Source organism: Galleria mellonella, unplaced genomic scaffold (assembly GCF_026898425.1).
Source record: "Galleria mellonella isolate WM207_F2 unplaced genomic scaffold, CSIRO_AGI_GalMel_v1 utg967, whole genome shotgun sequence".
Lineage (NCBI taxonomy): Eukaryota > Metazoa > Arthropoda > Insecta > Lepidoptera > Pyralidae > Galleria > Galleria mellonella.
The window spans coordinates 109,757-137,217 of record NW_026442181.1 but is presented as its reverse complement, the minus strand read 5'-3'; the positions used below and the strand labels follow the sequence as shown (position 1 = coordinate 137,217).

The 27,461-nt window shown below is 36.2% G+C and overlaps 1 protein-coding gene across 3 annotated transcripts in view; it reads left to right on the top strand.

The window, feature by feature from the left end:
- The window catches only part of LOC128202463 (limbic system-associated membrane protein-like), a 203,969-nt gene that overhangs the window by 159,033 nt on the left and 17,475 nt on the right, over window positions 1–27,461 (top strand). For all 3 annotated transcript variants that reach the window (XM_052902918.1, XM_052902917.1, XM_052902916.1), the window contains exons 3-4: window positions 23,914–24,012; window positions 25,217–25,327. In XM_052902918.1, coding sequence (XP_052758878.1) covers window positions 23,914–24,012; window positions 25,217–25,327 — 210 coding nt within the window. The remainder of the gene's footprint in view (window positions 1–23,913; window positions 24,013–25,216; window positions 25,328–27,461) is intronic.

Here is a 27,461-nt window from a genome sequence, read left to right as displayed (position 1 = left end):
GTCTTCCTCTGGTAAAATGCTGTAGAATAAAATTAGATGTCTCCATAAGATTAGAGCGATCTAAAAGGATAAGACGTAAGCAGCAAACGCAACTAACAATTTGTAAGCTGTAATACGATTAAATTGTGTTTGCATGGCTGTGTTTCGGTTTGAAAGGTGGGATATGGCGTGAATTTACAGGGTACAGAGGAATAACACCCAAGTCCTCAGGAATGGCAACGCATGGGGGGTTTCATGGGCGAAACAGTACACTCTGTTATGTCCATGGTACTGCTCTATGTCTATAGGCGACGGTTACCACTTTCCATCAGGTGGGCCGTCAGCTTGTTTGCCATTCTGAGTTGTATAAAAAAAACATACATTATATATATAATAATAGCATTAGTTAATTCGATTTTAAAACTAAACTATTAAACCAATTTTGATAAAAAAATATATAGAACTAATCAGTAAGTATGTCCTTTTCAAATAAAAAAATAATCAAATCGGTTTACAACTGACGAAGTTGGGGGGGAAAGGGATTGTTAGTTATGGAGACTGAGAATTCCATTGCTAGCAATATACCCAACCAGGTCGACCTCCTCGTGGTTCCCCCTGGAAACTATCACGGTTGATTCCTGATGAATTCATCACGATGGGCTAACTGGCCTGTTTTCATTCTCATCTATCACCCTTCACTGGTGCTCCACCAGCGTATCCCGTTAGCGCAGGCGGGGTTACCATACCATTTTCACACATAAAAAAAAACTGACGGAGTTATGAGGAAACAAACATATAAAAAAAATACAAACAAATCTTACATCCTTTTGAAATCGTTTGAAAATACAAACAAATTGGAAAATTCTAACTCCCTATTTGATTGTCGGTTACTGTAGACTAAGTCCATCCAAAGTCATCAAACTGACTCATTTTATAATTTGGTATGTATTAAACAAAAAAGTTACATACATCCGTTCACATCCGATGATGTCATTCGTGTTGGCCATTAAAAATAATTAATTGCCCACCGCTGGCTGCGTCTACTTGAAGTTATCGACGTCATTATGTAACTTCACTATTAAGCTTTGAATAACTATACGATAACGGAGTTTAAATATCGGATTAACGGTATATTTTTAAATATTTTCTTTATAATGCATGACCATTTCTGCCGTTCTTTGTCCACTGCTGAGCATAGACCTCTTCATTGATTTCTTGCGATACATTTTAAGTCATCACTCTATCTAGTGCCCCCCCCCCCCCTAGATGGAGTTGGCGGGGGGGGGGGCGCCACCGCCGGTCGTCTTATACTGCGTTTATTTGTTCAATGTTGCCACTCGAAAATTTTAAAGGTTACGCTTTCGTTCTCCCAAAGCTTATAGATATAAAAAAATAGAATTTATTATGAGAATGATTAATATGAAAAACATATCTAATTATCAGTTTGTCCGTGGCAAACTCAATGTAATCTACCCATACTAGTTTACCTCTTACTTACGCTTACACAAATATTTACCTGCGACTTTAGCCGCGTGGCCAGAGGACTTAGCATGATATTTTTATTTTTTCGATTCTTCGGAACCGATTGAAACACTTTGATATTAAAATCTTAAAAATTAAATCTTGCTTAAAAATGTTGCAATTGTCGATCTTCTGGACTTTCCGGTAGGAGCTATGACGAATGAAACGTTAAACATCGTATGGCAGATTTTAATATGAACGAAAGAACGAAATCTAGTATTTTGTTTCATGGTAGAATTTCAGAGTACATTGATTAACCGAAATAGAAGGAAAAAGAAGCACGTAGGCATGTGCTTCTTGATTCTAAATACCACACAGAGGGATTGTTGATAACGTACCAGTCCCATTGCTAGCAATATACCCTGTCGGGTCGATCTCCAAGTGGACTCCTTGGAAACCGTGGCCCGTGGTGCTGAATTCCTGGTGTATTCATTACGATGGGCTAACTGACCTACTTTTTCATTCTCACCTATCATCCCTCACTGGTGTCCTACCAGCGTACACCGTTAGCACAGGCGAGGTTACCATTCCATTATCATCCATTAAAAAAAAAAAAGGAAAACACCATACATATACCAAATTATCTGACGATTGGTTGTATCGTTATGTATTTTCATCTATTGAAAAATATACGTAGTAATTCATGTACATAAATAGATAGACATATATAATTTATTTGCGTCACTCACAGCATACAAATAACATATTTAAAAAAAGAAATAAAAAAAAACAAACTAATAAAAGAAAATAACATAAAAGAGGTAACATAACTTTTCGTGAGTATGCCACAGTAACACAACACGGTCACAACTCCGTTTGTTGCTTTGCCCTCAAAAGAACAAAACACTGATATTCTGTTGTGGCCAAACGCCACCTAGTAGTAGATTTGCACAACTTTGTGACTTATAAAAAAAAATGTGATAAATATTGGTAAATAACGAAATAGCATAATCTAATTTATAAAGGATATCGTAAGAAATGTTACGTTATAAAGTGTTTTCCGTTCTACGAAATGAAATAAGTATTATTAGGTCAAGTCCTTTTAGATTAAATATTGGAGTTTAGTCATTGAAATACCAACGAATAAACTTATTACCTAATTGCCTTCTAAAAATTACGAGTAACAATCGATAAGGGTATCGCTGCTAGTGTTTTTAATTACAAAACAAATAAGATTAATGTGTGAAATCATATTTAAAAATAACAAATGTTAAACACGGATAACACAGTAAAAGAAATGGATCCCTAATGATTACTATTGACGCTGTTGCGACAGAAATTCATTACTTCCTTACTTTTTTTGATAGCTTTTTCAAAAAAATTGCAAGCTAACACATTGTTCTAATGTTCCTATTTATTTATTGACTATATTACAAAATATGTTTGATACAAAAGACAGAGTTAAATGCTATACAGCATTCTCTCCCAGTCAACCTTTGGCAAAACAGTAATGTAATTATGCGGTAAAAAATTAAAACTTATTGTAGACTTACCTATTCATTTTTCTTACTATAATATTCATATTTATTAAGCTTATTAAAAATATAGATTAATATTATTAAGTCTTCACTAATTAATTAATAAAATATTTGATAAATTAATTGTATAATTGTTATTTTAGTATACATTAACACTTATCTGTGAGAGCTGTGTACGCCTCTAATTGATATGTTCATCTAGCCTTAAACTTAGAAAGTAAGAAATTATATATTTTTATTCAAGTAAACTTAGATTTAAACATTTTTGAATAGTCATTTTTCATTACTTACTTACTTATAACATTGTACATAGTCTGTTTAATTATTGTGGAACATATTATTGGTGTATTTTTTATAAATAAATAAATAAATATAATATTTATACTATCACTGAGTGTGATAGACAGACTAAATCGCACCATAAGTGTTACAGACTAGCCTTTTAGTACGCAACCCAAAAAATACACGACGAAAGAAACACAGTAATATAAGAAATAATTAATTTGTATTCAGCAAAAAAAAACAACTTTAATTATGTTATTTTAATTTAAAATCTAAACTGCTGAACCGATTTTGATAAACCTTCTATGACACCAATCTGTGAATATATTCTTTCAGATAAAAAAAAAAAACTATTTTCCAAATCGGTTTACAACAGACGAAGTTACGAGATAACAAACATGAAAAAAACACAACCGAATCGCAAACCTTTTTTTCAAGTCGTTTGTAAAGTAACTATTGAAGATTTATTCCTATTATTTGACCTACTTCTTCTCAGTTAAGAAAGCATATTGTGTAATGCACCAAGGATATAATAATGTTTCTGTCTACAGTAGGCAGTGTATCGTTGGAGTAATGTTTGTGATATAAATAATCATTAATATTATACTGTTGAGTACAGTATTGCTTGTAAAAGAAGATAATGGCCTTGGCCGAAGACTGAGGCCGAATCGATCGAAACTGATAGAGGTAGCCGTACACACGACTTTAATACAAATTCACCAGAGATAGATTTTATACAGAAGTTCGTTGTCATAAGTTAAAATATTTTATAACATCTATAAAGATTAACTGCAGTTGCCAATCCGCCTGCCAAGCGTGGTAACTACTGGTAAAACCCCAAGGGGAGGCTTGTGTTCAGCAGTGGACAGTTAAAGGCTGGTATGATGAAGATGATGGATGAGGCAGTTAGATCCCATCACTAATAATCCCTTCCTTCCCTATTATTCAATTTAAAGGGTGGTATATGCCAGTGATTACAATAGACGAAGGTATAACATCTTTGTTCGGGGGGAAAGGGATTGTTAGTAATGGATACTGAGAATCCTATTGCTAGCAATATACCCAATCAGGTCGACCTTCTCGCGATTCTTCCTGGAAACTATCATGGTAAATTCCTGATGAATTCATCATGATGGGCTAACTGGCTTGTTTTCATTCTCATCTATCACCATACCACTTTCACCCATCAAAAAAAAAATCTTCGTTCGAGGGAAAGGGATTGTTAGTAATAGAGGCTGAGAACCCCATTGCTAGCAATATACCCAACCAGGTCGACCTCCTCGCTGCTGACAGGATATATTGCTAGCAATAGGGCAGTTACACCGCATTACTAGCAATCCCTTTCCCTCCCCTCCCCCCAAAACACATGTATTAGTCGGTTACAAATAATATGTTTAGATTAGATAAAGCGAATGTAATGGAATGTATGTCAAGAACAAAATAACAATAAGAGCGAACCGAGCTGGTGGCTAACCCAAAAACTCCACAAGTGGGCTACGAAAGCAAATAACCGCGCCATTATTTGGAAAGCTAACACCTGTTGCATGGTTTGCTGTGGTGTTTTTGTAAATGGTCCAAGTCATAGCATTAAAAAATTGAGGGAACACAAAACTCATAGCTTTTGTCTATGGAAATTTATTTTATTTTACTTTAAAAGGGAAACATACAATACCTAGATAGTAAACACAGCCATGACATAAATCAGTGAAGTTTCCACAATAAACTAATCAAATAAACGAGAGCATATGATTAACGTAAATAAAGGGAGGTTTCTTCAGGGTGGGCAAGGCGCGCGTAATACCTCTGGTATTGCAGGTGTTCATAGGCTACGGTAACCACTTACCATCAGGTGGGCCGTATGCTTGTTTGTCACCACAGTGGCATAAAAAAAATATACATGACAATACAAAAAAAAAATCAATAACAATTAACAATTTAAACATGATTTTTTCCTTTCTAATCAGAATACACTTCGATGCCTATGTTACCCCTGATACGTTGCCATAGGTAGGAGAGGGAAGGGATTGTAAGTAAAAGGGTCAAATAGCCTTATTACTAGCAATATACCCAGTCGGGAGGGAAAGGGATTGTTAGTAATGGAGACTGAGAATCCCATTGCTAGCAATATACCCAACCAGGTCGACCTCCTCGCGGTTCCCCCTGGAAACTATCATGGTTATTTCCTGATGAATTCATCATGATGGGCTAACTGGCCTGTTTTCATTCTTTTCACTGGTGCTCCGCCAGCGTATCCCGCTAGCGCAGGCGAGGTTACCATTCCATTTTCACCCATCAAAAAAAAATATACCCAGTCTCAGGAGTGGTAACACTTGAAGAACGCTATGGATGTCACAGTGTATTTGTAATATCCATGGTTCCGTGTATGTCTTTACTTAATGTTTAAATATTAAATATTTACGTAACGTTGAACTACTTGTTGCTTCGATTATATATATATATATATATATATATATATATATATATATATATATATATATATATATATATATATATATATATATATATATATATATATATATATATATATATATATATATATATATATATATATATTATCATTGCTATGTAACCGCTTACGTTTACATTATGTACCAAACAATTACAATGTATGTAAATATTTGAAAATAAACAATTGGGTGTTACAGAAAACCTGTAGGAAGTTTAAAGTCGGTTTCAAGTTTAGATTGTGTAGGTTAGGGTTATGTACTAATAACACACGTCCAGTGATATTTGTTTTACTCTATTTCAATAACACTGTTGAGTACGGATCTTTAGCAATTAGATGAGATTACAGATATTTTAGCCAAGAACACACGAATTACGAATTTTCAAAAATTATATATGTTATTCGCTAATACTCGTAATATAGTTTTCTATAAATATAGTAGTTTTTATGTTTATCAATTACAAACAAACAATACCAGAGGGATACTGTACAAAAGTCGATTGCTGGGGTACCTCAGTCCCATTCGTGTTTCAACCGTGAAGCAGCTGTGTTTCAGTTTGAAGGGTGGGATATGGCGTAAATTTACTGGGTACAGAGGAATAACACCTGAGTCCTCAGGAATGGCACCGCATGGGGGGTATCATGGACGAAACAGTATACTCTGTTATGTCCATAGTACTGCTCATGTCTATAGACGACGGTTACCACTTTCCATCAGGTGGGCCGTCAGCTTGTTTACTATTCTAAATTGTATAAAAAAAAGTAGATTATAGGTATAATATAAAACTTAATGTAGGCATTCCGCTTACAATAATCCTTTATAGGTAGTTCGTTTCAAGTTTACATTATAAGTACGTAGAACTAGCCACTTCACATCAAGGGCTGGCAGACCACTTCAGCTAAAAATAAAAGCAGCGGTCAACGTATTCACCAAGGAAGCGCCGTGTCGATCTGATACCTGACACTAAATATAACTTACACTCTAACAGAACACTATTAGGACTTTTTCTTATTGCAGTTGAATTGAATATTGTGTTTTTTTTTTAATGGATGATAATGGAACGGTAGTCCCACCCGCGCCACCGGCGTACACCGGCGGGGCGCCAGTGAAGGATGATAGGTGAGGATGTAGTAGGTCAGTTAGCCCATCGTAACGAATTCAACAAGAATTGTTCACGATGGTTTCCAGGGGGAACCACGTGGAGGTCGACCTTATTAGGCATATTGCTAGCAATGGTCTGTCAAACTTCATTGCTAACAATCCCTTTCCCCCCTTTCGCAATTAGTTAAAATAGAATATCAGTCTTTTGCTCTTTTGAGAGCAAAGCAATAAACAGAGTGGTGTCCATATATTTTGTAGTAATTAACACACAAAAAGAAAAAAAATATGTTACATCTTTAATGTACTTTACTTTTATTTTCTCTCTCTATCTCTCTATCTTTTGTGCATGTGTTTTGTTTTTTTTTACAACACGGGGCAAACGACCTGATGGTAAGTGACTACCACCGCCCATGATCACCCACAACACCAACGGCATTGCAGGTGTGCTGTCGGCCTTTTAAAAGGGAATTTGCTCTTTTCTTGAAGTTTATGATGTCGTATCGATTCGGAATTACTGCTGTTGGAAATTGATTCCAAAGAGTAGTTGTGTGTGGAAGAAAGTACCTTGAAGAACGCACGGTGGAGGACCTCCACTCGTCCAGATGATTGGGATGAAATTTTTGTGTAAGGATTGTAAGGTAGTGGAAATCAGCAGCAGGTATCAATCCGAACAATTCCTCAGAGCACTCGCCATGATAAATTCGGTAGAAGATGCACAGAGATGCAACATCTCTACGCAGTTTCAGTGTTAATTAGAGTGATGCAAATAATTTACATATCTTATCTATCACAATTATTTCATTCAATCGTAGTCTTAGACCATCATTATCTCGTTTTGTTTGTTTTATACAACTTAGAATGGCAAACAAGCTGACGGCCCACCTGATGGAAAGTGGTAACCGTCGCCTATAGACATGAGCAGTACCGTGGACATAACAGAGTATACTGTTTCGCCCATGACACCCCCCACGCGTTGCCATTCCTGAGGACTTAGGTGTTATTCCTCTGTACCCTGTAAATTCACGCTATACCCCACCCTTCAAACCGAAACACAGCCATGCAAACACAGCTGCTTCACGGTTGAAATTCTCAACTATTAACCGTCCACTGATGAACATAAGCTTCCATAGACTGCCACTAGGAACCTACCACCTACCACCTGCTACTATAATATTATAAATGTACACAGTGCGACGAACGATATTAATTTACTATCTCAGCTTATAATATAGATGTTTTATATTACCAACAAGCCAATAGTAAAGCCGGCTCCCTCCCATAAAACTGTAAAGTAGTAAAAATCTTTCAATAATAATTCCCCCAAACATGATACATGTTTGGTCATAACTTCAAATCTTATCGATTTATTTGACAAATCGTTAAAAATTAATCCTTTAATCCCGTGTTAATCTTCACACACCAAACTATTAGTTTAACTACATTTGAAATTTATATCTTACACCCATAGCTTTAAATATAAGTATTGTTTGTAAACAAATGCAATCACGCGTCCTATCGAATTCTAAATATTTAACAATTCAAACAATATTAAACTTTATGCCTGTTAACTACAGCTCCAAATAATAAAAATAACAATACATAACAGATTAGAGCATCTCGCGTCTAGTTTGTTGAACTGGGAGTTGTAGAGGACTATCGACTCGAGTCGAAATGTGTTTCGATAGCGAATGTCAAGTTGTACCAACAACACAGTGTTACGACCATTTAGATTACAGTGTTAAAAATATGTAGTAACAATGTAATTTACACAGGTCGAAACGGAAAATTTAGTATTCTTTTAATAAAGTATTATACAAGTGAAATGGAATATTTTTACCAAAGAAACTTGAGTCGAAAAAAACAAAAAATGTAAGTGAGGCTCTCTCTCTCGACGGCTAAACTTGTATATTTTAGTTATTTCCATAGCATAATGTCTTATGGCATACTGCTGTGGGGTAAAGCAGCCGATATAAATACTATATTTGTTTTACAAAAGAGAGCCATACGTTCTATTTATGGTATGGGTTCAAGAGAGTCATTACGTCAGTGCTTTAAAGACTCAAATATCCTCACAGTTACTTCACAATACATTTATGAAAATATTATGTATACACGGAAGAACTTAGCGAGTTTTAAAAAACTCAAAGACTGTACAAGTAGAAACTTACGCAATATAAATAAGCTTATTTTACCTAAATGCCGTCTGCACAAAATCAGTAATTCATTCTATGGTAATTGCATAAGATTTTATAATAAACTGCCGGAATCTGCATTAAATCTGACAGAGAGGCAATTCAAATCTTATATTAAACAATTTTTATGTAAGAAAGCCTATTACAGGATAGACGAATTCATAGATGACAACATATCAAGTAAATAATTAGTTTATTAGCATACAACGTTATAATTTTATTTTCTCATTGCTTTCTTGATTTAATTGATTAATTTTAGAAATATGAAAGCGTAGCGGTTTTTTGTATTAATTGCCGCATGCATTCTTATGTAAAATGTGAATACTATAACTATCAGATGGCAATTGTGAGTAGCTTTGACGTGGTCTAGTGTTTTGAGTAGTCATGCTCACTAAAATGTCCAGACTTGTGGCGGCGTGGTGGGCCGGGTCATTGGGCTCCCTAAAATATGGTCGAGCGCAGTGATGGCTGGCTCATCCGTCATACTCGTGAACGGGTGCTGCTTGTAGGGACTGGTCTGCTCTAATCACTATGACTGATTTCCTCTTATTAATTGTTTAACCAGTTGGTTATGTATTCAATTTTTTTTTTCTTTTTGAGTATTTAATTGAATTAGTGCTAATTGGTGGTTTGTATTCACACAATTAAACTTAAAAATGTAAAATAATAATAAAATTATTTAAAAGAGCATCACGCAAGTTTCTTGCTCGTTCTTCTTGTGATGAGACAGCTTTCCGAACGAGCGGTAAATTAAAAAAAAATGTAATGACTTTTCAAAAGTGCTTCAATGTAAGTTTATTTGAATAAATGATTTCTATTCTATTCTATTCTATTCTATTCTTAAGTTTGCATACATTAATGTGAATATCACACCTCATCCGTTGCTGCTCCTGAAGACTACTTCTAATTTTACAGACCCTTAGGTTAATATTCACTTGATCCTGGAAACCATCATGGTTCATGCCTGATAAATTCATCATGATGGGCCAACTAACCTAATTTCATTCTCGCCTATTGTACCTCACTATTACCCCACCAGCGTAAACCGATAGCGCTAGCGAGCTGTCATTCTAATAACATCGTTTAAAAAAATCGAATGATGAATACATTACAGCTCTGTAAAAAAAAGTAGGTGAAATTCCGGCACATATTCATACGAATTACCAGTGAAATGTAAACAATTCGAATTGGGTCAGTATAATGACGTCAATGAAGTCAGTCGTTCACTCGATGTGGCATGATTCCAAAAAGTATTACGAGTATTAGGTAATAACAATGCTTTTTTAAGCTTCTTTCAAATGCAGGAGTTCTCAACTTCCAAATATTTCTTGATACGTTTGTATTTTTATGTAAGTAAGAATAAATATCCCGGTTAATTTGCTTTTATGGCTAAATTACGCGCTTACAGCCCCAATTTTGTTAATTCTTTTTACAAAACATTAGCGTATACTCCTGCGTTGATCTCATATTTATTTTGTGATGATTCAAACTGATGTTTTTCTTAATGAAACAAAATTCTATAGTGCTTGTGGCAAAATCTAATTGGTGACACACGCTTCCGCGTTTTAAATTGAAAAAGGTGCTTTCAATTTAATGTGTCAAAAAACATCCTTTTTAAATATGAAAGTGAGTATCTTTGTTTGCTTTAACAACTTAAATAATCTCTATAAACTTTGTTATTAACATATAAAATGCGTGTTTTGTCATTTTTTGGTCAAAACACTCATGTTTCTAACATATTATTACTAACATCTTATACCGTGTTTTTAAACAAATTATAATTATTATTTTTTATTATTTTATATTATTTTTTTATTATTAATAGAAGATTGAGGCTACTTTGTATCCCGTTTAATAAAGATATCCCAATCACGCGGATGAAATTTCAAGTCGCTGGTCTTTTCATATATTGGTGAATCACTATTGGAGTTGCCACACAATCATACCAATAGCCCAGTCTTCAAAGATTTATGTTATTAGCGACTAGACAACCAACATATGGGAACATCCAGAAGACCCAGATTTCAATTTAGAAAATTTCTCTTCTCTCGCACAAAGCAAGCTATCCATTACAACACCGCAGTGGTCGACATCAAATGTACTCATACAATTTCAAAATAGGTAACAAATTTCAACGACCCGCTTTCCTCGAATACAATAAAATCGCTGGCATTTAATAACGCTTTCCATAAAAGTTATCACTTCTCGAAAATAACTGTCGAAAGCAAATAAAGCGCCTATTAACCCCTCTTTATTAGCATGTCAAATGAACCGCTATGCTCTCGTGTCCAGTGTAACGTGACCTGCCATTGACATTTTACTGTTCCTCTCTTCATCTCAGACATCCGCGCCGAGGGGACCGCGGGAGCTCTAGTTACATTGGTCATATTTATTCCTTAAAGATTTATTCCAGTTCCATTCATTCAACGCTGACATTTACTAATGACGTTAAGAACGTGAACTTGTGAGTTTACGTTTTAGTTTTGCTGTGTATTGGAGAGTTCTATATATCACTGTGATTGGCCGTGTGAACCGACAATCGATGGGAAATGTTTCTGACTAGTGACCCCGTAGAGGCAAACGCAGTGTAGGACGATCTGTACTTGATGGAGCGACGACCTCAGATGAGTTATAGTGATTTGGCGGATGCAGACACAGGTCTATTCCTTATGGAGGTCTATGGGATGGTCTGTGTTCAGCAATAAACAAATTATGGCTGAAACGATAATGATGATGTTAATCGTGATCGGCAGGCAAGATGAGACGTAGTTTATCCATTCAGTGACTGTACCCTGTCAACTTCAAACAAGGTGCTCCTTTGGGATGTATGTGGGATGTCTAATGTAATTTGGATTGGTAAGCTTTGGCAAACTCTTTTTTTCTTATATAACTTAGAATGGCAAACAAGCTGACGGCCCGCCTGATGGAAAGTGGTAACCGTCGCCTATAGACATGAGCAGTACCGTGGACATAACAAAGTATACTGTTTCGTCCGTAATACTCCCCATGCGTTGACATTCCTGAGGACTCAGGTATTTCTCTTTACCTTGTAAATTCACACCATATCCCACCCTTCAATCCGAAACACAGCCATGCAAACACAACTGCTACACGGTTAAAACACGAATAGGACAGAGGTACCCAAGCAATCGACTTTTGTATAAAGTCACCCTCTGGTCTTACTGTCTGCATACGTTTTACCTCGCCACCCGCACCTCTCGCGTACTTTTTTTTAATGGATGATAACGGAATGGTAACTCCACCTGCGCTAAAGGTATACACTGACGGGGCATCAGTGAGGGGCAATAGGTGAGAATGAAAAGGCAGGTCAGTTAGCCCATCGTGATGAATACATCTGGAATGGGGGGAAGGAATTGTTAGTAATTGGAAGGTTAGTCCCCATCGCTATCAATATACCCTATCAGGTCGACCTCCACGCGGTTCCCCCTGGAAACTATTGTGACTAATTTATCATTGAATTAGTCAGAATAGGCTAACTGACCTGCCTTTTCATCCTCACCTATCAACCCTCACTGGTGCCCCGCCAGTGTATATCGCGGGCGGGGCTGCCATTCCATTATCATCCATAAAAAAAAATACACCTGGAATTCAGCACGATGGTTTTCAGGGGGGACCACGTAGAGGTCGATCTGATAAGGCATATTGCTAGCAATGACACTAGTAACTGTAGTAGTGCTTCACATAAAATGGTCGTGCTATAAGACCTTGTTAAATAAAATTGCCGATTCAAACCTAGGCCGGAGATTCGGCCTATATTGCCTACACATATCTGAGAATAGTATAATTATCTCGAGGCCATTTGATGTTATTTATCTAGGACAATGCAACTTATCAGATATAATTCAGCCTTGAATACAGTAACATCGGTTTATTAGTACTCAACTTATATGAATATATCAATTATACACAAATTTATTGTGTATATTATGCAACTTAGAATGGCAAACAAGCTAACGGCCCACCTGATGGAAAGTGGTAACCGTCGCCTTTAGACATGAGCAGTACTATGGGCACAATAGAGTATACTGTTTCGCCCATGATACCCCCCATGCGTTACCATTCCTGAGGACAGATGTTATTCCTCTGTACCCTGTAAATTCACACCATATCCCACCTTTCAAACCGAAACACAGCCATGCAAACACAAAAGTGGCAAACTAACATACAGCCCGTCTGATGGTAAACGGTCACTGTAGCCTATGGACGCCTGCAACACTAGGGGTGTCACGTGCGCGTTGCTGTCCCTGAAGAAACCTTAATATAACCTTTTTGAAGAACCCCATACTGTAGTCTGTAGGGAAAACCTCGGCTGAGAGCTCATTCCACAGCCTGAGTGTTCGTGGGAGAAAATTTCTTTATATACTTTATATAATATGCTTATTTTATTTAATAATATAATTGTAACTATATTATAGTCTAGCGGCCCGTCCCGGCGTCGCACGGGTTTACATTTTTACATTTTAAAAAGTGGCCATTAAGGCTGCACACGCGACGGAAGCTTATAAATGGAGTAACTTCTCCCGTTTTCCCAACATTTCCCTTTACTGCTCTGCTCCTATTGATTGTAGCGTAATGAAAATATATACTATAACGTGTCCAGGAGTATGAAGAATAATTGTACCAAGTTTCGTTAAAATCCGTCGAGTAGTTTTTGTTTCTATAACGAACATACAGACAGACAGACAGACAAAAAATTTACTGATTACATTTTTGGCATCAGTATCGATCACTAATCACCCGCTGATAGTTATTTTGGAAATATATTTCATGTACAGAATTGACCTCTCTACAGATTTATTATAAGTATAGAATATATATATATAAAAAAAAATATTTTACGTGTAGATATTTTTCAGAAATTTTGTCTGTCTGTAAGTTTGTCACGCAAAAACTACTGCTCCAAATTGGATGCGGTTTCCACGTATGTGTTCCTGAAGATCTAACTTAAAATTTAGTTTATATGAAATCAATTTGTCAACTTTTTTAAATGGCCCACGCTGCGAATCCTCTGTTTCTAAAAGCCTAATACTCTATTCGACCTTTTAAATTGACGAAATTTACATTACATTACAATAATTAAGCTTAAACGCAAACTAAGCCTCAACAAACCGACTCCCATTCACGACGCCTATAAATTAATTTGCATTTCTGTCTGTATGTAATGAAACTAATAATATGTCGAAATTATTTGAACAGCTGCACCGAGCTGCATGAATCACGCCAGTACAGAAATAAATCCAAAGGGTGGGCTTGTGTTCCGAAACAATATTTGTACTTTATACCAACTTGGCATACGTGCATGACTGTTTCGGTTAAAATCTCTCTTTAAACTAATATGGTAGTATTATATGGTAGTATAATATGGTAGAATTACTAGATACGGAGGCCTAACATCATAGTCCTCAGGAATGGAAACGCATGAAGGGTATCATAGGTGGTCATGGCTGGAAAGAAGCCATATAATATATTTAAACGAAAGAATTAATAAGGCAAAGTCCAATTTCAAAAAGGCACCCAAGAAGCATTATGGCGTCAGTTTAGTTCGACACATACACAACTCATTCAAAATACGGACTACAAAGATTTGAATGCTAGTTCCTACGTATGTAATAACGTCTATGATTCTACTGAAGAGTTATATATAGAATACAAATTTCTACTGAAGGAAGCGTTGACTAGTTGAAAGCAATCTAGTACTGAAAGTGCGAGTTGTTCCGAACAAGACAATAGTAATAAAGATCTTAATTGTAATTTAAAGCTGCCCAACATATCTACATCCCCGTTCTCAGGCAAATATTCAGAATGGATTAGTTTTAGAGATCTGTTCGTATCATTGGTGCATAATAATAAACATTTAGATGACGTACAAAAACTACTACCAAATAAATTACCCAAATTTCACTTTTCTACAAAAATTTAATTTTTTTCCAAATTTTTAATAAAAGTTCTTTTTTCGCATAATTTTAGAGAATTTAAATTTTTAGCATATTACTTTGTCGTCTTAGCATATTAGTTATATTCATAGTACAATTCCAACGTCCCTCTTAAAACATCTCCAAAGCCTAACTGTGGTTACCAATCGGCCTGCCAAGCGTGGCAACTACTAGAAAAACCCCCCAAGGGGTAGACTTATGTCCAGCAGTGGACAGTTAAAGGCTGATATGATAATGATGAACTTTTTTAAAATTACTAAAAAATAAGATATATTTTTTTTAATGAATGATAGTGGTATGGTAACCCCGCTTGCGCTGACGGTATACGCTGACGGAGCACCAGTGAGGGATGATAGGTGAGGACGATAAAGGTCAGTTAACCCATGGTGGCGAATTTAACGATAAATTAGTCACGATGGTTTCCAGGGGAAACCACGTGGAGGTCGACCTGATAGGGTATATTGATAATAATGGGGTGTAACCTCCCCATTACTAACAATCCCTTCCGCCAATATGATGTATTTGAACACCTATTTATTCTTACGACAATTCTCTTTGGATGGTGTTACTATCAAACAAAGATGTTACGATTATTTTTCGTTTGTTTAAACCATAGTTTAAATCCGCCGTCTACTTTTCCAATATATTTATGTTCTACAGTCCTCCATCTTCACTTTACTTATCATCTGTTATAAATTAGGAACAGCTATTGCCGCAAATAATTTAGTGTAATAATTATGTGAATTTACAGAGTATATAGATATAACACCTGAGTCCTCAGCGATGACAACGCATGGGGGTATCATGGGCGAAAGAGTATACTCTGTTATGTCCATGGTACTGCTCATGTCTGTAGGCAACGGTTACCACTTTCATCAGGCGGGTCGTCAGCTCGTTTGCTATTCTAAATTGCATTAAAACAATTATATTTGAACGAGTAATATTATATAAATATACATTAATTTTCGTATAACATGTAGTTATTATATAAATTTACTTAGGGTCTTCTACTGCCCTCCAGGATATACACGTATCACCTGAAGTACCACATCCTAAAAGTATCATCCTCCTTGAGAATCTATTTACATACAGGGTACAGAGGAATAACACCTGAGTCCTCAAGAATGGCAACGCATGGGGGGGATCATGGGCAAAACAATATACTCTGTTATGTCCACGGTACTGCTTACGTCTATAGGCGACGGTTACCACTTTCCATCAGGTGGGCCGTTAGCTTGTTTGCCAGTTTAGTTGTATAAAAAAAAATTGAATGCTAGAAACAGAAATATACGTACCTATCACTAATTTAATTGTAAAATATTGGAAATAAAGCATGAAAGACGTCATTTTAATTTTAAAATTTTTAAACAAGCAATCAGTAAAGAGTATCGCATAACCCTGGTTAACCCTAAACGCCGCATTCCATCACGCGCGGGGTCCAAACGACCACGAATACAAGAGTCTTGTTTGAATCGTTTTACGATACATTCACGCTTCTGTTAATGTGAGTAATAAAAGGGACAAAACTTGGCTAGCAGTAACGGGTTATATTGTAAAATAATTTATAATAATTTAATAAAATAATTATACAAAAATAATTACACTTATAATAGAAGGAAAGAAAGAAAAATTATTCTAAATATGTCTTTATGTTTATTTAGTAATATTCATATCAGAAGAAACTTGTGTTTGTTTTGAATTGTAATTTAAAGTTGCTTTTGTTTTGTTTATTTCTAATACTTATTACGAACCTACTTGATAAAATCAATAAGTTTTTTGAGATTTTATACCGCGAATGTAACAAACAAATATACAGCTCAACTTATAATATAAAGGTTTATAAGGGATGGTAAATAACGTGATCATTTAGGTAAACAATGATAAATTAGCTAAATTATCTCGACTTTGAAATAATTCAGATAAATTATCCGTGCAGGGCGAAAGTTTAAAAGTTAATGGTGTTCCTTAAGAAGTCGAGAACGCATGCAACACTAGACATATCAAGTCCACACAATTTCCTTAATGACAATCCTTCCACTCCTATTTCCCTCCCGTTTATACAGCTTACACATAATAACTCTGAGACCAATAAATATCCACGTGCACCAAAATTGTAGGCACACCTTTTACGGAGAAATATGAAACTGGCTCACATTTCGTGCAAAATTTGCAGCCATCGAAAACGTGAGAGAGTCTCATCAATACACCATTACCGTTGTTTATGGCTAATAAATTATACCAATTGGATGATGTAACACAGACAAAAGCCAAGTAGGTCACGGCTGCGCAAATTTGAGTGTACTAAACAATTTCGCTAATGTTCAATCAAACTTTATTTTTCATGCAAACATTTCATTGAAATTATCGTGACCTTTTGATTACTGTTATGTGGTCATCATCATTTTTTATATATTTTATTCATCCTGGAATATGTTCAATTATTTGATATCAGTAACTATATCTATTTAAGATTTGTTTTTCATATGTGTACTCTCTTTTCAATGCTTCAACTACCTGCAGTTGTACTATTGCATCGCTAGCAATGTATTCTGTTAGGTTGACCTCCGCACAATCCTCCTGATAACCATCGTTGTTAATTCCTAATGAATTCGTCACTATGTACTAAGTAACCTGACTTCATCCACACCTATCATCACCTCAGTAATACCCTGCGAATATAAACTAATAACCCAGGAGGCGTCTTGCGATTTCCTCGATACAGATCATGTCTCTACACTCAAATAGAGACTTAAATACCACCCTTGTACAAGGAATGAACCGAGGAAACCTATGTTAGGGTGGCGCACTCTGGTACGAAGAATTTCTAGGCCATTTTCCTTTTCAACAATGACCTCTGACTCGGCTCACCGAACATGTGCTTCGAAGCACGAAGCAACTGACTATCATTTCTAATTAATCAGAATTAATTTACTCCGTTAAAATCATCACGCTCGACCAATTTTAGGCCCTATAATGATCTCGGTAAAACTGAAAATGTTCGCAGGAGTTTGATCTAGGAACTCTTGCGCAGTTAAAACACATGTAAGTGCTCTGTTAAGATATATTCACTAAAGCACTCGACAGGAACAGTTTTATGTAGATACTCTAAAAAGCTAAAAAGCCTGGTTGTACACGAGCTAGTTCCAGACCTATAATACGCTATATAACCTAGTATACCAACAGTACCACGTGTGAGGAAGCGTTGACTATCATCACTGAACCAGGCCATATCAATTAGCGCCAATTAACGGACGGACGGCGGTTTATATGTACGGATGGGATAATAACCATGAGACTGGGTCAAATATGGATTAGCCACCAAAACAGACACTAGTCTACATTTATATATAGCTAGCTATTACCCGTGTCTGCGTCCGTTTGACCAGGATAGGTTTACTGACCAAGATAAGAAGTAGCTTATATATTTCTCCATCGTATATACGGGTATACCAAATTTTGCAGTGTGGTACCGACATAAAATGGGCTAACCCATTCTTTCCCGTGGGTCTTGCTACTAAAGGAACTTAATGATCAAGGGATGAGCAGCAGCCTCTTAAAACGTCCAACTGCAGTTGCCAATTCGCTTGCCAAGATTGGCAACTATTGGCACACTCTTCAACTGGGGAAACTTAAGTTGACAGTTGACGTCAGATATAGTATATCAAATTTCATAGTGACTAGTTAAGCCGTAAAGGCGCTATAAGGTAACAAACAAACTCACTTTCACATTTATAATATTAGTAGACATACAGTAGGGTGTTAGTCCATATATAGTTATATATATGTTATATCCATGGTCCATGGGTGTCGTAAGAGTCGATTAAGGGAAGGCGAGGGATGGGCAGCAGCGTCCCTCTTAAAACATCTTTAAAAGCCTAACTGCGGTTGTCAACCCACCTGCCAAGCGTGGCAACTACTGGCAAAACTCCCCTTATGGGAAAGGCTTATGTTCAGCAGTGGATAGTTAACGGCTGAAGTTATATAATAAATCCATTATATAATAAATATGGGATCAACACGATACAATCAAATTTAAGAACCTAATCCTTAAGTTGGGGGGAAAGGGATTGTTAACAACGGAGTTTAACAGCCCCATAGCTAACAATAAGCCCTATTAGGTCGCCCTCCACGTGGTTCCCCCTGGAAACCATCGTGAACGATTCTTGTTGAATTCGTCACGATGGGCCAACTGACCTGCTTCATCCTCACCTATCATCCTTCACTGGTGCCCCGTCGATGTATAGCGATAGCGCGGGTGGGATTACCATTCCATTATCACCCACTAAAAATAAATAAAAGAAATACTTAAAGTGAAAAACCCGTTTAATATTAAATAGACGAACCAAGCTATAACTATTTAAATTCACACACGATACCAAAAATAAATAGTGAAATATGAGTATATTATACAATGTGATTCATCACCAGGAAGGGTGACATCACCATGTACATTGTTACGGATTCAAAAAGGTACCGAAAACGCCATCGGCCACCGACCACCCGCCACCGGTCTGGTCAGCGACAGAAATAGTTCACGAATTTCTAACTATCTACTTACCACGTCGCTACTACTGTAGCAGAGAAATACATATTTGACGTGACACAGAGTATATTTAGCAGTAGATTCAGTTTATTTTATTACAAGCGATGCGACCCGGCTTTGCACGGGTAGATGGAATTTTCAAAAACAATATACGTTACTCGCTAATAATCTATTTTTTTTTTTTGTAAATATAGTATTTTTTGTGTTTATCATTTACAAACAATTATGGCAAATGGTAAACCCCCCCCCCCCCAAGGGGGAGGCTTATTTTCAGCGGTGGACATTTAAAGGCTGATGAAATGATGGTGATTTAAGTTTTGAAATTTTTTTTTGTCCCATTTCTCTTAAAGATTGCAACAACATTTAAAACAATTTCGACGAAGTTTAAATTACTAGCCATGTCACCAGCGTAGTGATAAATACTTGGAATGATCGTCATATAATATAAATAAACTATTTCGGCGAAATAACCGTGCTAGCTACGTGTGAACCAGCGCTAAGGGATTTTTATACGAGTACATGAAGTCTCATAACATTAATGTTCTCAAGGGCTTAAAATAAATATGATGGCGATAAAATATCAAACGCTTTTGAAAAAATTGCAATCCAACTTTTTTTACTTTATTTTTCGACACACATTAATTTAGTGTGGATACACTGTTATCTGCCATTCTGTGGTCGGTTGACACATCATTATTCCACTCCTGTCTTATCAACCGACACGCTGTCTTTCCTCGATGCTCGTCATTATCATTCAGCGCTACGCGCGCAGAGCCGCGGTACTCGACTAGCACTTTGTATGATAATTTATAACGTAATTGTAATACGAATGAGTGTGCGACGTACAGAGTTTTAATCGCTAAAACATTGGACACTTTGCGAACAGCCTTATGTTAAGGCACAGATAATGTAATACCATAGTTGAGTTCTTTATATTGTGATTTGTGTAATGTGGACTACCAGTCCCATTGCTAGCAATATACCCTGTCAGGACGACCTCCACGTGGTCCCACCTGGAAACCATCGTGCTGAGTGTTTCCAGGTGTATTCATCACGATGGGCTAACTGACCTGTCTTTACATTATCTGCTACCATCCCTCACTGTTAGTTACCGCAGGCGCGGTTAGCATTCCATAAGCACTCTTTAAAAAAATAGTAAGAGGATATCGTCTCGACACACGCAGTCCTCTGGAAACAGTTGTGATTAAAACCACTTGAATTCGCCATGACTGATCAATTGACCTAACTTCATCCTCATCTCTGAACTCATCTCTTCCTGATCCTCTTCATCATTCTCTTCCTGATGAATTCATCATGATGGGCTAACAGGCCTGTTTTCATGCTCATCGATCACCCTTCACTGGTGCCCAGCCAGCGTATCCCATTAGCGCAGGCGGGGTTACCACTCCATTTTCATCCAATAAAAAAAAACTACCTTGTGCCCCGATGTATACCGATAGCGCGGGTGAGGTTACCATTCCATTACCATCCATTAAAAAAAAAACCTACCATAAAAGTAAAAAGGAATGATATTTTGAAAAATTTATAATTTTTAAACGGTATAAATTATATAATTTTAATATCAGATTTTGTTTATTTCGATCTCCAAAATTTCGAAAAATATTTCTTGGTAGGCCCTTTGGATATGTTCTCTGACCAGGATATAAATCTAAAAGCGTAAGGATGTAAGCCTATGTCCTTTTCCATCTCATATAGTACCTGTATGACAAATTTCATAGTAATTGGTTAAGCCATTAAGACGACAAGAGGTAACAAACTAACAAACTCACTTTCACATCTACACGAGTTGTAGCTAAGGATTCTAACTCATTTAGCGACGGAGACTTATTAACAAGAATCGCTGCAACGGCTGCCGCGGTGCGCGCGCGCATCTCAGTTTGTTTACCCCGAGCTCGTTGAGAGAGCGACTGCTCCCTAAATGGTGAAGCTAAACATTGTATCAACATTCAATCAGAAACAATTTTAAACCTATTTACTTTGGGCTAGTGTTCCCTCCCGACGGCGCGCGGCCAAGTTAACAACTTATAAACACGTCAGTAAAGTTGTGACGCTGGTGTTTTTAAACAAAACCAGCGACTCGCATTGGTTGGAAAGGAAAATTGGTATTTTATAGTAGATTTAATAGACAAATATTTGCTAATGTCTAGTAGGTAATAACTTGTATCTAGTTAATTACTGCGACTTTACTATAATTTTATTTTCACAATTATTTAGTAGTTATCCACGTCAAATACAGTTCGACAACATTTTATGCTGTTTTATCTAATATATATACTTATAAAATCGTTTGTCCTGATTGACTAACAATGCACAGATAAATCTACTAAATCTACAAAGAAATATGGATTAATTTTATAACGAAATCATCCACTATGGAAGGACTTTTTAAAAATGTCAACTTTATAAGATAAACGACACGCAAAGCCGCGGGCTACAAGTAATAAGTCATATAAAAATAACAATAAATATATAATATCGAAATTAATGAAGTTTACATGTAAATAAGTATCTAACTTAAACCACGCACTGCGCGACTGCGGCTCGCGACTATTTGCCTTCCAAACAAGCGCAGGCGCAGACCGGGAGCGTGCCGGCACTCGTTGGAGAGCGCCGATAAATCTTAATTGCCCCATTAAATTATCTTACACTTTGTATCTATAATACCTTTATTTTATTATACAACGTACGTTTACCCGCAAGTAGAGTAGATTGCGAGTAGAGATGGCATATCAAGACGAAACATATACAGGATTTTAAAACAGATTTTTAAGAATACACTTGTGAAATCGCATCTAATTTGTTGCAGTAATTCAATAATCTTTACGCGATGCTGAAATTAACATAAAGACAAACAGACAAAAATTCTAAGAATCATTAATTGAAAATTTTTTAAAATTAAAAAAAAAAAAGATTTTTTTATATTAGCTTTTACTCGCGACTACACCCGTGTGACCGGGATACGTTTACTGAGATAAAACGTAGCCTATACTGTTTTCCATCCTATATATTATATGTATACCAAATTCTATAATTCGGGGGGAAAGGGATTGTAAGTAATGGAGACTAAAAATCTTATACTGTGGTGTAATATCAATGAGTGGGGGAGGGGATTATTAGTAATGGGGTCTAACAGCAATATATCAAAACAGGTCGACTTCCACGTGGTTTCCCATGGAAATTATCGTAGTTAATTCTTATCGAATACGTTATGATGGGCTAACTGAGTTGCTCGGGGGGAAAGGGATTGTTAGTAATGGAGACTGGGAATCCCATTGCTAGCAATATACCCAACCAGGTCGACCTTCTCGCGGTTCTCCCTGGAAACTATCATGATTAATTCCTAATGAATTCATCATGATGGGCTAACTGGCCTGTTTTCATTCTCACCTATCACCCTTCACTGGTGCACCGCCAGCGTATCCCATTAGCGCAGGCGGGGTTACCATACCATTTTCACCCATCAAAAAATCTATAATTTAAATTTAAATCCTCTTTATTCAAATAAACTTGTTTACAAGCACTTTTATTTCGTAATTGTTTTTACAAGGCTATTGCAAGGTTCAGAAAGTTGTTATCTATTGAGAAGAGCCCACAAAAATCTCAACTGTTACTTTCTTTAAATCACTGTTAACATTATGTATATTTAGTTAAATGTTACATTACATTTTCATTAGAATTTACAATAACTATTACATGGTTATTAAAAAACACATGCTAGTTGGTGACTAGCTAAGCCATAAAGACACTGTAAGCTAACAAACAAACATACTTTTACATTCATATTATTCATATTCATCATCATTACATATCACCCGTTAATTGTTCACTGCTGAATATAGACCTTCGTCAAAAGAGAGATTTTGCCAGTAGTTGCCACGCTTGGCAAGCGAGTTGGCAACCGCAGTTGGATTTTAATAATGTTTTAAGAGGGACGCTACTACTCATCCCTTCTACGACTACTACTGGTCACTTCTTACAACACTTACTGGAAAGAAGGGGTTGCCCATTCTATGCCGGAATTACAAGGCATTAAGTAAAGATTGAGAGTGATAAAAAGCGAAAATTATGATACCAGACTTAAAATTGGCAAAACCAACTAATGTATAATGGGAGGAAAAAGATTGTTAGCAATGGAGTTTGACAGCCCCATTGCTAGCAATATACTTTATTAGGTCGACCTCCACTTGGTTCCCCCTGGAAACCATCGTGAACAATTCTTGTTAAATTCGTCACGATGGGCTAACTGACCTGCTTCATCCTCGCCTATCATCCCTCACTGGTGCCTCGCCAGTGTATACTGATAGCGCAGGTGGGGTTACCATTCCCATTATAATCCATTTAAAAAATACTAATGTATGATATTATTTGTTGCAGTGAATGGCTACGTGGAAGACAAACGGGAGTCGAATGAAGAATATGGCGACTTCTTGGGCGATGAACCCAACGATGACGACACGTTAAATGACGCCGATGGTGCGTAATAACCAATAAGCAATTATGTTAGACCGCAAGCGATAACAAAGCAAAAATGTAATGCGATACCACTTCTTTACTTGCCCACGATAAGATATCCTAAATACCAATTAAACTGGTGCAGGGTTTCTCAAACTTATGGCTCCACAGTCACTAAGTGAACTCCAAAGTAACTATCGATAGAACAAATAAGGTATTTCATTAAAAAAAAAAAGAAGTACAAAGGAGCAATAGATAAATGTTATTTAAAGAAAGAAAGAAAGAAATATTAATGTATTTAGTCAATTCAATGTGATGGGTGTGCTCGTATTTCATTGCAAATACAATCGATTCTCGGATAAACATTGCTCAATTTTAAACTTAATTCAGATTAAGCGTTCAGTTAATTCTTGTAATCCATTTTCTTTTGTGACGTAACCAAGTGTGAAAGCCCACTCTTATAAAAGCTATTTATTATTAAAAGCAAATAAATTTCTATTTCTATTCTATTTCATTACGTATCCCGTATCCTCTACGATTAACTGATGTACTTTAAATGGTATTTAAACGCCACTTTGAGAAACCTTGATGCTAGTGCAACAAAGCAAAATACACCAAGACAATAATAGAACTCGAATTAAAACGCTGACTCAGCATAATAGAAATATACTATGATTTAGAACTACGAGCCTACAAACTCCACGTGGAGACAGACTGAGAATACAATGAATTACCACTGCTTTTCATTATTCGGATATTGCAAGAGATGATTGATCAAAGACAATACAATACTAGTAGCTAAGAAGGGAAATCTATACGTATAATAAAATCGTAACTGTTTACTGTCTGTACATGGAAGATATACAAGAAAAACTATTATAGGTGGGCTTCATGAACGCAATAGAATCCGAAACAATGATTTTGAGAATTTTTGTCTGTTTGTCCGGGTCAGATCTAACGCTTTCTATCTTATTCCTCGTAAATCCTAAGGGTATTTGCAGACAGTCCAGACTGCCAGCATTTAAATCATTGCAGTATGAATTATATGCTGGCTAATATACAAAAAAGAAGTAGTGGTAGGTCGTTGTTGTTTATAACTATAATAATTTAATAGAATAAATTTAATATAAATTAATATTGTACATAAATTATATAGGTCCTGATTACCTTATTAAAGAATTTAGTATTATAGGAGACATTTTAGAGAATTTAATGTCTGTTTCAGGTGAAGCCGACGAAGGGAACACAGAGAATATTGTTATTGTTACAAATCAGAAAATTTACAACGTGTCTGTTGGGGACAGCTTGACGTTGGATTGCGAGACGTCGCCGCCGGGTATGTAACAGAATTTAGATTTTTTTTTACTTTTCGTTTTATTATTATTGAAATTGAGAATGGAAAGGATAAGCTGGACCGAAAAATAACGAACGAGAAAGTCTTGAAAAGGGTGAATGAGAAGAGAACATTAATAAAAACAATAAATAATAGAAGAGGTAAAATGCTAGGCCATCTTATACGACTTGACAATTTTTTAAAGAGCATGATAGAAGGAAAAATAGAGAGCAAAATAGGAAGGGGAAGACCGAAGAATTACTACATGGGACAGATGAAAAAACACTAGGTTTCATGTCGTATTGGGAGATCAACGATATGGCCTGGGATAGAGCTGGCTGGAACAATATCTATACGTACCTATATTTATGCAAATGATGGAATGATAGGTCAACTAATTGATAGACATTGTTTTCAAAGAAATAACTAACAAATTGAGTTATCAATAATCGAATAAAAAAATTGGAACGACTGCTTAAAATACCAAAAGGAAGACTATAAGAAAAATCGTCTATATGTACACCACTATCCCACTTAAAATTAAATTTTTGTTTAAATTTGAATTTGTATACTCTTGTTATGTCCATGCTGCTGTTCATGTCTGTTGGCGACGATTACCAAATGTGTATCCAATGAGTCGACAGCTTGTTGGCCGTTCTGAATATCATAAAAAATTAAATATTATAATTTAATTATTTATATTTACCGAAGTTGCGAATTAACAGATTGTCTTGGTATGGTCATGTGATGCAAACGAAAGCCATGTTGTAAAGAAAGTGTTAAGTATGAAAGTGGATGGAGTGTGTGAAAGAAGATGTGCATAAAAGAGAAGTGAACGCAGAAATGACAGTTGACAAGAAATCGTAGAAGAAGGAAACATACTGCCCCAACTCCGGTGAAGCAGGGGGTTCGAGATCATACGTTATGGCAAGAGCTATGTTTATATTGGGAAGAGCTACGTACAGCAGTGGACAGTTATAACGATGATGAGTTATTTATATTAAATGTTGATATTAACAAAGTAACAAATATACGAATATAATTAGAATAGTACATAGTAAAACCAATGCACACAAACTGCCGAAGCGAAAAGCCAACAATGAATACTAATGAACGATAGCGCCATCGTTACTTTTGACTAGGAAACAATTCATCACTTCCGTTCACCTTAAATAGATGCCGTACTACGATTAGTCAATCTTGTGGTGAATCATCCATTGACAAAGTGGATTCAACAAATGTCCGCATATCCTGGACCCCGAAAATTCAAGTCTGTTTGAATAAAATACTAGACAGATGTCAGCACATGAGTAGTCGAATCAAACACACACACATAGAGAGAAAGAGAGAGAGACACACACACAAACGCACGCACGCACGCACGCACCCACACACGCGCACGCACACGCACACGCACACGCACACGCACACGCACACGCACACGCACACGCACATATATAATTTATTTTTATGATATTTCATTGAATAAATAATCTATTAACATTATAAATGAATTATTGAATGAACAGACAAACAAATAATTACTAATAAAAATATACAAAGTAAGATAGTAAATTCATATAAAATTATACTATTTCCAATCAAAAAGTCATAAATAATAACTGTAATCAAATTGATAGCCCATCTAATGGAAAGCAGTAACCATCGCCTGTAGAAATAGCACCATGTAAGAAAGACTCTGTTTTCCGCACTTAGCCTCTCATTTGGGCCGTTGTGCGTGAATAGCACCATGGACATCATATTATATAGAATATTAACTTTAAGACTTTCGCGTCCCTTGATTTATGGTTTTTATGAGACTGGAATTAAAATGATCGTTAGGATGATAGAAATTTATTTAGTGCAATTATCTCAACGTTACGAACAGGTTACACATTATACTGTGACACTCATAGTAATCTACGTGTGTAATGTACCTGCCAATATTGCGACTTGTGTGAAAATTTTTGATTTAGTTCCACAAAAACACACCAACACCAACCGTGTAAGAACCTAAACTATTGAACCACCAGAGGGAGACTTTGTACAAAAGTCGATTGCTTGGGTACCTCTGTCCCATTCGTGTTTCAACCGTGAAGTAGTTGTGTTTGCATGGCTGTGTTTCAGTTTGAAGGGT